Raw genomic sequence first — 12,221 nt, 5'->3', positions numbered from 1 at the left:
CCACTGGGAGTGTATCTTAGCTTAGCAGAAGTGCGAACGAAAGGATCGCAGCGCTGCTACAAAAAATGTTCATGCAGTTTCTGAGCTGCTCGATACTTACTCCTACTTTGCGATCACTGCAGAATGTTTAGTTCCTGGTTTGACGTCACAAACATGCCCTGCGTTCGGCCAGCCACTCCCCCGTTTCCCCAGCCACTCCTGCGTTTTTATCTGGCACGCCTGCGTTTTTTAGCACACTCCCTGAAAATGGTCAGTTTCCGCCCAGAAACACCCACTTCCTGTCAATCACTCACCGATCAACACAGTGACAGAAAAGCGTCGCCCGTCCTTGTGTAAAACTGCATAGTTCTGTGTAAAAGTACTTTGCGCATGCGTACTGCGGCCCGTATGCATGCGCAGAAATGCTGCATTTTCACCTAATCGCCGCGCTGCGACCGAAAGCAGCTAGCGATCAACTCGGAATGAGGGCCTATACTACATCCACTACACGCTGAATTACATCACTACACTACATGCCCCTACGCACTGCACTACATACCCTATATGCTACACTACATCACTACACTACATCCCCATCCCCTTATATGCTACACCACATCAGTACGCTTCTATAGCTTGCACGGTGCACCGCATGCTAGTCGCAGCATTGCATGGCAAAGAAGAGCGTTTAAGACAGTAGCCAACATGGGAGAGATCCCAGGCACTGGAGCTCACCCACACAGCGTCGGAGCCGGGCAGACATGTGGGTCAGAAACATTGCCCTGGGAGCTGTCTGCTGTCTCACTGGAGCAGCACAGCACTGCCGATAAAAAAACAAGACAAAAAAATCTGCTCCTCACTAACTCCTTGGCGCCCCCTCAAATCCTGCACCCGGGGCACATGCCCCCTTAGCCCCCCCCTAGTTACGGCCCTGCCCATAGTCCTTAATTACTTAGCATCCGAAGCAGTGTCTTCTTCCTCTGGATCCCGACAGGTTGGTCTACTGCAACCGCGGCGTAAGTGTGAGTCTGTGTGACCCCCCATGTGTGTATGTGACATTACTTGTAACCAAGTGTTCCCGGAGGCAGCAGCAGAGAGAACTACATCTGCCAGCAGCCCAATCTTCTCCCGGCAAGATACCTCCCCTACCAGCATCCTCCTCCTCTGTGGAAAGATAGATTGGAGATGACTGAGAGCCACGAAGACCACCGTAATGCCTGCCGCACAGAGGTATCAGACTTTTTTCTCACTTCACTGGGTTTTCAGAGCAGAAAACCTTGTGTGCATCTTTTTTAATTGGATGCCACCGGTATCGGTAGTGCGCATACCAGCAGGAATGGAAAATTGGGTGTGAGGTCCGTGAGTTGTTGGGTTTTTTTTTTTTTTTTTTGGGGGGGGGGGGCAAAACCTTGCACCAAATTGGATACTCCCCTAATATATGTGTGATGTGGTATTGATAAAATAATTAATATCTCTGAAAATATCACTCTGAGAGACCTCCAAATCGCACCAACCCTGCTTATTGGCCTCATCTATTTTTTATATGATTTTACATGCTCTCAGATATTACAAAAAATTAGATCAAATACTGAGGCTTTCATATACCTTATGCCTGAGTATCTTTGGCTGTCAGGTGGAATACACTTGTGGGTTCGACTATTCCCCACTGGGTTGCTTCCTTTAGCTACAAATACTAGCATGTCTAAATCTCTTGTCAGGTAATCACATTGTCTGCTGACAGTTACCCTAACAGAATGTACATATAAATTGGACATCATGGTCCAATGAAATCCTAAGACTTAGCTATGCTAGCAACCTGAACCCATCTCCTCTCCTGAGTGGAATTGCTAAATGACAAATCTTCCATGGGTTATAAAGGACTTCCCGTACTATAATTGTCTGACTGTTAATTAACAAAACTAGCATCCTATGGGTCATTAGACTTATCACTCTATTGAGAAGTTTGTGGCAGATTTCCCCAACATCAAAAAAAAACAAAAAACATAACTCATATCTATTTTCTCTACAATATGTATACATGCAGAGTTCAGAAAGTACACCTAAGTCTGGCATCAGACAATACCTCTTCAATACAGATGCGTTAAAGAGTGGGTTACAATGAATCTAATTTTAATCATGTTATACAGTATGTTTTAGAACTGAACTTTGATCTGTTTTCATACCAAGTAACCAAGTTAAATCCCTTTGTACTTTGACTACTCGTCTGTACTTGTTTCATTACAACACTTCCAGACGCTTCTCATAACACTGGAAGATAATATGTGCAAATTGCAATGTATGTGTTGTCCTCAGGAGAATTTGGCTTAAATAACATTTTGCAGACATTCCAGGAGAAAACACGGGAGAGTAAACTGTCTTCATGGAGAATTTTCAATGTGATTGTGTTTTGTACAGTATACAGATGTATCCTCTTACATCTAGACTCAATATGCCACGCAGTGCGAGATGCCTGGCGTGAGTGAGCTGCCAGGTCCCATGGAACTCTGCTAACGTCAGGCTTCTTGTTTGCTGAAAACACATCTTAGTTGTAATGTAATGCGACTAGGACGCACGAGGAGTCTGCTGATTAATATACACTTGTATATTGTATGTGACTGAGTCTGTATATGGAGCAGAACAGAACTTGTATTGGAAAAAAGCTGCGGCACCTAGATTGTAGCACTTCATATACAGATTCAGATACTTTGTCGCACACAATATACAAGTGTCATATATCAAATTAATCAGCACAGTCTCCTTGTGCGGCCTAGTCAGGGATGCCAGCCGCTGTGGTGGGCCCAGGTGCTCGGAAGGGGGGGGGGGCATGGCCAATGCAGGGAGGAGGTGTGACATTCCTTAGGAAATATTTTTTTATAAAGATTCTGTTTGTCCGCACCCTGCATAAGGGAGGGGGGCCGGGTGAGGAGCAGGGGCGGTGGGGACAGATGCTGTGGGGGGGGGGGGGATGTTTGCAGGTGTGATTGCTCACCCCCCTGCACATCATGCAGGGAGAGAGAGAAAATTGCCTCTGCAGCTGCCCCTCTCCCCAGTGCAGCACTCAGCGGTGTGTGTGCTGGGCTGGGGAAAGAGGCTGCTGCAGCAGTGTCCTCTTTCTCTCTGCTGCTGCTGTCTACAACAGAGAAGGGGAGGGGGGGGGGGGAGAGTGTGATCCGGGCCCCTCCAACAAGTCCAGGTACTGGTAAAGAGTGCCCAATCAGCCCCCCCCCCCCCCCCCTCACAGTGCCACTGGGCCTAGTTGCATTGTGTTGTGACTAAATTAATTTTTTGGCAAAAAGGAAATACTCCTAGGTCAAAAGTTTCTTATTGAGAAGTTCAGATAAAATTATCAAATTAGGTACTTGACGTACGTGCTTCTCTTTGTCCACATGTTTTATGATTGCCAACCACCAGCACTAGTTTTGTCTATTACATTGACCATAAATAACTTTATTTGGTTATGGATTATCAACCAGTGGCATCCTTACAACTGCCTTGTGGCGCCTAGTTTGGGAACCACTGAGTTATAAGCAAAGTCACATAGCTAGTCCTTTAGGAATTAACCTGTTCTTAGTTTATGGTCTACTCATCTGTAGTCATTTAAGTCATCTGTTGTCCACCATAGATGTACACAAAGAGCATGATATTTCTTTAATATTATACATTTGTTCTCTTGTTACAGGAGTTAAAACAAGATATCTCAAGCTTTCGTTATGAAGTGCTGGATCTTCTGGGAAACAGGAAACCTCCAAGAAGAAGCTATTCCACCAGCAGCACAGAGGTATCACAAAAAGATGAAGGGACAGAAGAACGGGCAAAGGCAAAAAGTGTTTCATTCAGCATATCAAACAAGAAAAAGGATTTCAATGTGTCAGCCCTCATCAAGACAATGTCTGGGACTGAAATAATGGATGAAGCCCCCAAAAGTAATGGCATTAACAAGCGTTCTTTCATTAGGAATGGCAACAAGCTTCAGAGGCTTTCAAGTTCCAAAAAGGAATCTTTTAAAAGACTGGGCCTACTTTTCTCCAAGATGAATGGACATATGCCAGAGCCAGTTAATGAACCGGTATACACCATCTCTGATGGACTCATCCAGCCTCACTGCATGTGGCAGGACTTGAAAAACACCGACCAAGAGCCAGAAAGCTCTACAAGTGAAATTAACCTCAATGAGGTGAGTCAAGGGAGCATTGGCGGACAAAATCTTGATCTTTCTCCTATCTGTACCAACTCCCTACATTGTGCTTCCGACCTCTGCTCTTCTAATACCAAGCTGATAGACTCAACAGAGGATGTGTTTGACCCATGGGGAGAAGCATGTGATCTGCTCATGAACAAGTGGAAAGATGGACAGGAAGAGCAGGTCACAACAAGACTATAAGACAACTATTTAGAACTGCTGTATACTTAAGCAAGTCTAGATTTGTATCAAATTCCTTTTACAGAGCATTAATTAAGGTAGGAATCCCTTCCCATTCATATGGATGAGTGCGGAAGTCCATTAACAGCGATCTATTTTGCAATATTTTTTTATAGTTTTTGTTTGCTTTTTTTATCAAAGCTTACTAAACTGTCTCTAAGCTTTCATGATAGTCCTTTCAGCATCAGCAGGGCTTTCAGACTATTGAAGAACACTAATGGGGGAATGCAGAACATGTGTAGCAAATAGTCGCTGCACTATAAGAAATAACCGCTTGTCCACGGATATTCTTCCCCTGATGTTAATCCAATTTTTTTTTTCTGATGTATCATTTAAAATTTTGTATTGCGATTTCCACCAGCAGCATGTGGGTTTTTTGACATCTTTGCACAAAATTGTATGTCAAGGTGGTTACAAGTAATGTTAGTTTATCCTCCAAGGCAGGTTATCTTTGTACCTCTCCCAGCACCTTAGGACTAAATTAGATCACCACTATAAACTGACAACTGTACAACAAATACTGTATATTGTTTTATTAAGAGTTATCCCTCTGCAGTAGATTTTAGCATCAAGTGATAATACAGCTGTAGCTTCATGCCCTATCCGTAAATAAGCCACAGGCTTGCTGTCTGTGCTTTACAATGTAGCTGCTTACGAATGAGAACATTACATAATCCAATTCTGCTTGGATCAGCTTGAGAAAAGTATTGTTGATTCACAAGCCATGAAGATCCATATTGATTGACACTGTTTAACTTTAACATTTTATAAGTCCAAGGATTTGGTCTTGATAACAAAAGAAAAACAAACATTTTGAAAGGAATGGCATTTATCTTCACCTGATGCAGGCCATACATTAACTGGGCATTTCCCCGTTGCTTATCTGATTGGTAATCGGTGATCCATCAGGAAAATGTCAAAATCTGGCATTTTAAAAATCCCTAACTTGCCAATCCCGATCATTTTTGGGTCAGAATCAATGAATTGAAGATTTCCAACTTATTGGATTTCCCCAATCTCCAACCCAGGCATCGGGAGAATGGGAAATTGCTCTTATACCCCGTTGATGTATGGGCCCCATAACTCATGAACTCAGGAAAAGAGTTTCTGAAGATAGAATAAGCACTAATTCAACATACAATTACCTGTAAGAAAGGATGTTCAAAATGTTGATCTAGACCATGCATGTCCAAACTGCGGCCCTCCAGCTGTTGTGAAGCTACATATCCCAGGATGCCCTGACACAGTTTTGCTGTCAGAGAATGCTAAAGCTGTGTCAGGGCATGCTGGGATGTGTAGTTTCTCAACAGCTGGAGGGCCGCAGTTTGGACTTGCCTGGTCTAGACGATTCCTGATGTGCCCCTTATTTAATAGTCAGCGGATACTTAAGTAAGACCAAAAGGTAGGAGCACTTTATTGATAATGTTTAAGACATAATGGGATGTAAGGAAAATACATGTTTTTTAGACAAAAAATGGAGACTATAGAGTAGCTTATCTTAATATGGTTTCCTATATTTAGACCATGTACCTTTTAAAAAAGACGTTGGGGACCCCTGTCACCTGAAGCCTAGATTGGGCTAGCACTAGATAATGTTATTTGTAGCTCTACAGCAAAGCTCTATTGTTGCTTTATGGGTGGAGGAATTTTCGATAAGAAGGGGTTGCCCCAAAGTTGCATAAAACACATCAAGGAACAGTCTGACACCATACCCATTCCAATAATAATCACATTGATACACTGCTTTAGCATATTGAATACTGAATTATTTTCCTGAGAATGTTCTAAAACCAGGTTCGATAAACAATTGCATTACAATTACTTTTAATTAGTGTAGCAGATAGTTTTGGAGCTTATGTAAGCGCATGAAAGGTCTTTGCCTCAACCATACCTATGGGATTACTCATCAACTTTCTTGAGAGTTCTAAAAAATTGTACACTTACTGTAACTATCATGTACTATATTATGGTGCTTGGGGCCTGATTCAGAGACGGCAGCAATGTTGGTGTTGTACGCAGTGAAGCCCATTTGTCGCAATTGTCTTGCGATGGTGGTCGCAGTGAGGATTTGTTCGCAAAGTGATCGGCAGGCAGCATTTGTGAGCATTAGCAGGGGACTGGTCACTCAAATGCAGACACGTTGTGACCATTTTTGGGGCGTCACAGCATGCGACTCTGCTCCCGTACGCAGTAAAAATGGCTCCAGCGTATTACTTGCAATGGCCGATGTTGAATCTTTGTACTCAAGCGGTAGATGTGACACACCGCAAGTGGGCATCTCATTGCAGATCTTGGCGGCTGGAACATTTGCAGGTATTTAGCACAACAGCTGCATATGGGATCGCAGCTACGATGGCATTTGTGACGGTCTCTGAATCAGACCCTTAATGTATTAATTATACAGCAACTAAAATATACCAAACTGTAACAGAAAGGTCAGCTCTCAATTGATTGTTTTGGGGCCTAGGCCAGATTCTACTTTAATTTATAGACTGTCATAAATGCTGGCAGCAAATGTCAACTCATTTAATACCATAAAGCACAAGGTTAGACTAGAAAACTACATCAAGACTGGCTTATTTTATGATTAGTGCAGGAACTGGATATAACGGTCAGCAAACCGACTTTGTGGTTCTCCAGCTGTTGTGGAGCTAGCACTGTACTGGCTGGTGATGCATTCTGGGACTTTAAGTTTTACAACAGCTGGGGTGCCCCTGGTGGCCCATAGTACACTATAGCTGTTTGATGTATAGCTCAGTGAATATGTACTGGGAGCTCAGCATGCTTTCATTGACATTATGGTTTCATGGAACAATTTGGTTAAAATATTTTTTTTAGGGAAAACTTCTTAACCTAATACTATCTTCAATGCCAATCTGTGACAACTGATTTCTTGTAATTAACTATTTTGCACCTAAAGTGTTGCTCACCAGTTACAGAAAAGACATTCACTGAACTGAATGGGACAAGCAGTACGTTTCTCAGGGTGACTGAGCATTTGCCAAAATATGATGCAAATTTAATAATTTAAATAAATGCACCATTGTTTTTTAAGATGCTATTCTTATTTTGTTTTTATTTTGGACATGACGTAGAGAGCAGGAATGCCAAAGCAGTCATACGGGGAATTGTGTAACCCCTTATGTACAGTATGCAAACCCTGACACTAAGACAGGAAGGCTTAGGTAAACCATTATGTTTTAGTCCTATACATAGTCCTTCATTGCTATATTGCATTTTCTGATTTTAAAGCATTATATAGACACTTACCCTACGGAGGCTGGAACTGACAGAGGCAATGTTCTCATTTGTAAAAAAATATCTTAAATTATTTAAATGATAAATTCACTAATATTTTTTATATTATTTCATGAATATGTATTTGGTAGCGCTAGTCATTAAATAATATGGGGATGATAAAGAAAAAGTTACATTTGCACATGTACGAAAAAAACTTGGAAACATATTTATTCAGAAGGCATTCATATTCGCCGTAACCAGTTTAAACAAATATTCAAAGACGTTGATCTATTTTTCTTCTTACGACAGTTGTGATGGTAACATAAATTAGAGGTTTCAGAGTAGCAGCAAAGCAAGGACACTGGGGTTTATTTCCAAGACAGCTTGTAGAACCCGGCGCTTCTGATCATGTTTATGCAAAATATTAAAAAGGGCAATGATGTTACTAGACAGACATGGCCAGTAAAACCATTGCCCTTTTAAATATTAGGCACAATCACAATCAGAACTTCGTAAATAAACCCCAAAAGATGAATAAAACAATTGTTTCCTGGATACTTTAGTAGATTTTAAGTACAATATTTTAAGATTACTTAGGTCTCATTCTGTGTTACTTACATTATTTAATATATTATAACTAGTAAGATCTGCATATTCTAGAAAGTTTGCAACAAAAATCTATACAGTTAGCTGAATATTGTCTTAATTCTAATTTTTCCTTAATTGTTACAATAAGAAATTATAAAATTATCACTTGCTACCAAATGTATGTTCTTCAGACTGTGAGTCCCATTGTGTTGGCTTTGTCTAATACCAGATCCTGAACTTACTACAGTATAAGTGATACTACTACTCAGTCGTTTGACAACCCAATTCTACCACTAATGCTGGGCTTAGTACTATAAGAAGACTTTTAGGATCATATTTATCAAGGCAAATCCTGGGTAGTTGTGATTGTATGAAAAAAATATATATTTATTGTTCTATTGATTGGTCATTTCTATACACTAAATGTACATTCATTTTGTCACCCACAATTGCCTTGAATAAATCTGACAATGTGTTAAATGAAACCGTTTAAACTTTATTTGTATGTTGATGTCTTTTCAAATTCTTGGTAAAGTACTGTACTAGTGAGGAGTGCAGTAGTCTACAGAGCGTAGACCAAGTCTAGTATAATAACAACTGGTTAGTTTATGAGCCTCAGGAAGAGATTATCACATTTTCCATTCATGCAAAATAATGAATGTGGCATACAGTACCCAGGCCAGCATGTAGTGATGTACCACAGTTTTACCAGACACATGGAATCATGGAAAAGTATACATTGCTTTATTACAATTAATTGAAGGTTATGGTCTCAAAGAGAAGTATTTGGTGGTATGTTACAGTATATGTAGAGTCATTTGATCTTGCAGAGGAAAATAGGATTGAAGGGGTATATTTATTAAGGTGCTGTTTTTTAGATGGGAGGTATGGTCCATAGCAGCCAATCACATTCTACGTATCATTTATCTAGCGCCTTCTAGAAGATAATTGCTAGAATATGATTGGTTGCTACGGGCAACTTCTCCACTTCTAAAAACCTGTACTTTAGTAAATATACCCTGAAGTGTCTATGAAGCAGTGGATTGCCAGCAAGGCAAGTTACTTTGTTTCTAGAGGCGAGGGCACAACCATAGTCATTATACATAACACCTCGGTGGCTGTGTCTTTTTATTGTGTCTCACTGTCACCCTCAAAACATTATACAGGTGTTTACAATAAAAGGTTTCAGGAGAGGGAACTGTAGAAGGACACACCTGCTGAGCGGTCATGGGGGGTCATTCAGGTGCGGCTGGTTTTGCTATCACTGCTGCTTCCTTGGAAGCAGTAGTGATAGCACTGTATGTAAATGCCGCAGCAGGCGTCTATTACATGCAGACTCCTCCTGCTGCACTATTGATCTAAGCTGCATCCTCATCGAATCAAAGCATCCACCCATGGTGCCACGCAAGTCGCCCGTTGCAGAGGCCAGGAAATATCCATCCTACAATGGAGATCCCTGGCCTTTTCCCACCCCCTAAATGGTGGCGACACACCTCCAATATTCCAAATGGAGCCCGTCGCTGCCCCCTCCCCACCCATGAAACGGCATCAGACTGTCAATCAATGACAGTCTGATGCCAGCCTGCGCCCTATGCCACAGTATTGGTCCTGCGCATACCAAAAATTGGTACTTTGTGCCGATGGCCTCAGATGCAACCAATACATCAAATTTTTATCATTATAAGAAAATAAATCTGATAATGTAATATCGGATATTAGGTTTTGAGAGAATTAGCCAAATCAGCATGGCTTTAAATTATGAGCATTTTAATTATGATGGAAAAACAAGAAGTGATACAATAGGACACAAACCAATAGGACATAAAATAGCACGTATGATTAGAAATCTATGCTTCCCTGTTCGTGCATTTTATGCCATTTTCTTTATTTCCAGTTTACACATTGCACTTTTACGTCACTGTATAGGATTCTGACCAGAGGGAAGATATCATAGAGACATTACAGTGACTTATTTACAAAGAAAAAGGGGGAAAGACGATACATTATTTATAAGTGGGTCAGAATATGATAAAATTAGTCAGATATCAGTTTGCATATTCGTCAGCTTGTTATAGGTTATTGTTATGCGTAGACTGTGCTCGATTCCATATATTTTATATCTACATATTAACAAATGAAACTTTTTTTTAACATTATAATTATTTTATACTATATTATATTAGAATTATAGTATACTGTAGGCGTAAAAATTAAGCAAATAACCAAAAACTTTTTAAAGCTTGTAAAATAACATCTGCCTCGCAGCATATTCTACACGCAATAGTTTTAAAAATGTTGGTAAATATACTTTTTTAAGTCTAATAAACAATAAACTTTATGGATCCGCTGTCAAATATCAAAAACATTTTCATCTGTGTAGACTTCTCCTGTCGTTGCGAACAGCAAAATAGTGTACAAGGTATAATAATCACACAAAATACATAGGCATACAGCAGTACTCTCATGTAAATCATATGAAGATAAAATGGAAAAAATACAGTAAACCAGGATGTGACATGATACTGTGGGTTATATGTAATAGGGTCCGAATTTGCTGGAAGTGCGGGATGCCAGCCGATCTTGGATGTCTATTTAAAGGGGCAATCATTTACAAGGCATAACCATGCCTTGTAAATGATTGCCCCTTTAAAAAACCATCCGAGATCGGACGGCATCCTGCACATCTGGCAAACTCGGACCCTATTACATATGTCTCTGTATGTCTACATGTATTTTAATCAGTTACATTACAGTAGGGGCCAGAAAATAATGTTTTTATGATACAGTATTTATTTGCTCTTTGATTGTTTAGCATTAAGTATCTTATGTAGACTACTTAAATGAAATGGAACATTTAATGCCTGTTGCATGTTTTCTAAGTACATCAATTAGCAAGTACCCATTCCCCTGTCTTCACCTATAATTCTTTGGTGCTGATTCTTAACCCAATATCTGCTAGTTCTACTGGTATTAGTTAAGAGCATGTTAATCTCTTCTTGACATCAACAGGTTTTTATTATTAGGCTTTTAAAATGTAAAATCATCCTCTCATCTCAGATACTGTGAAATGACTATATTGCTGTACTGCTTTTTGTTACTTTTATTATATTAACTGCTCCAAACTGAAATCACTTCACTTGTAGAACTACTATACAAACACACAGCAGATGTGCATCAATGTTTATTTAAGGGCTATGATCAGAAGACCAATGGCTATATGCACGAAGTGGCGGCTTTTGTAATCGCATTGAGTTTCAGGTTAAATTTGAAGCTTTAACTTTTCACCTGAAAGCCGCAGCTTCTTGAATATTGCCCCCAATATATTAGCCCCCAGTAATGTATTTTCCCTACCACCAGTCTGCCATGTATTTATCACACCCAGGGGCGGATTGGGAATAAAAAGCGGCCCTGGAAAAATTTGTACTAGTGGCCTCACATGGGCAGCACCAGAGGTGTAATGTCTAGCCATGGGCCATGGCAGAAAGCACCCTCCCCCCAAGAGTTTCCAGATAGTGGGCATGTCTAGCATCAAGGGGGAAGTTAAAAGGAAATAAAATTAAATATTATGAGCACATTATATGATACACCTTTAGAATTTAGGAAACTATATAATTCTTTAGAAAGATATTTTCTTGCTTATTACACCAACCGTATCCCAATCACTATTCACTCAATCTTATATGTCAGCCAAGCAGGCAGACAGAGCATACACTAGATCATCTGCAATCACAGGCTAAGTGGCAAAGTCATTTTCATATATGCAAATTATTTAGCATCTTATTCATTATGTCTATAAATAGGACCACATGTCCTCAAACAAAACAGGCCCTGCAGGTGCGTTGGCCCACAGGGAATCTTCCCTGTAAGCCCTATGACCAATCCGCCTCTGATCACACCTGATGATGATGTTCAGTCTAGGTGTTATAGAAACATAGAATTTGACGGCAGATAAGAACCACTTGGCCCATCTAGTCTGCCCCTTTTTTTTTATCCT

The 12,221-nt window shown here is 40.4% G+C and overlaps 1 protein-coding gene across 2 annotated transcripts in view; it reads left to right on the top strand.

Moving 5' to 3' along the window:
- The window catches only part of TRPC5 (transient receptor potential cation channel subfamily C member 5), an 829,680-nt gene extending 824,043 nt beyond the window's left edge, over positions 1 to 5,637 (top strand). For both annotated transcript variants that reach the window (XM_063937327.1, XM_063937328.1), the window contains one exon: positions 3,659 to 5,637. In XM_063937327.1, coding sequence (XP_063793397.1) covers positions 3,659 to 4,360 — 702 coding nt within the window. In that variant the 3' untranslated portion in view covers positions 4,361 to 5,637. The remainder of the gene's footprint in view (positions 1 to 3,658) is intronic.
- Positions 5,638 to 12,221: the final 6,584 nt, after the last annotated feature.

Source organism: Pseudophryne corroboree, chromosome 8 (genome assembly GCF_028390025.1).
Source record: "Pseudophryne corroboree isolate aPseCor3 chromosome 8, aPseCor3.hap2, whole genome shotgun sequence".
In the NCBI taxonomy this organism is placed as follows: domain Eukaryota; kingdom Metazoa; phylum Chordata; class Amphibia; order Anura; family Myobatrachidae; genus Pseudophryne; species Pseudophryne corroboree.
Note: the sequence above shows the minus strand (reverse complement) of the source record. Positions and strands in the feature narration are given on the sequence as shown.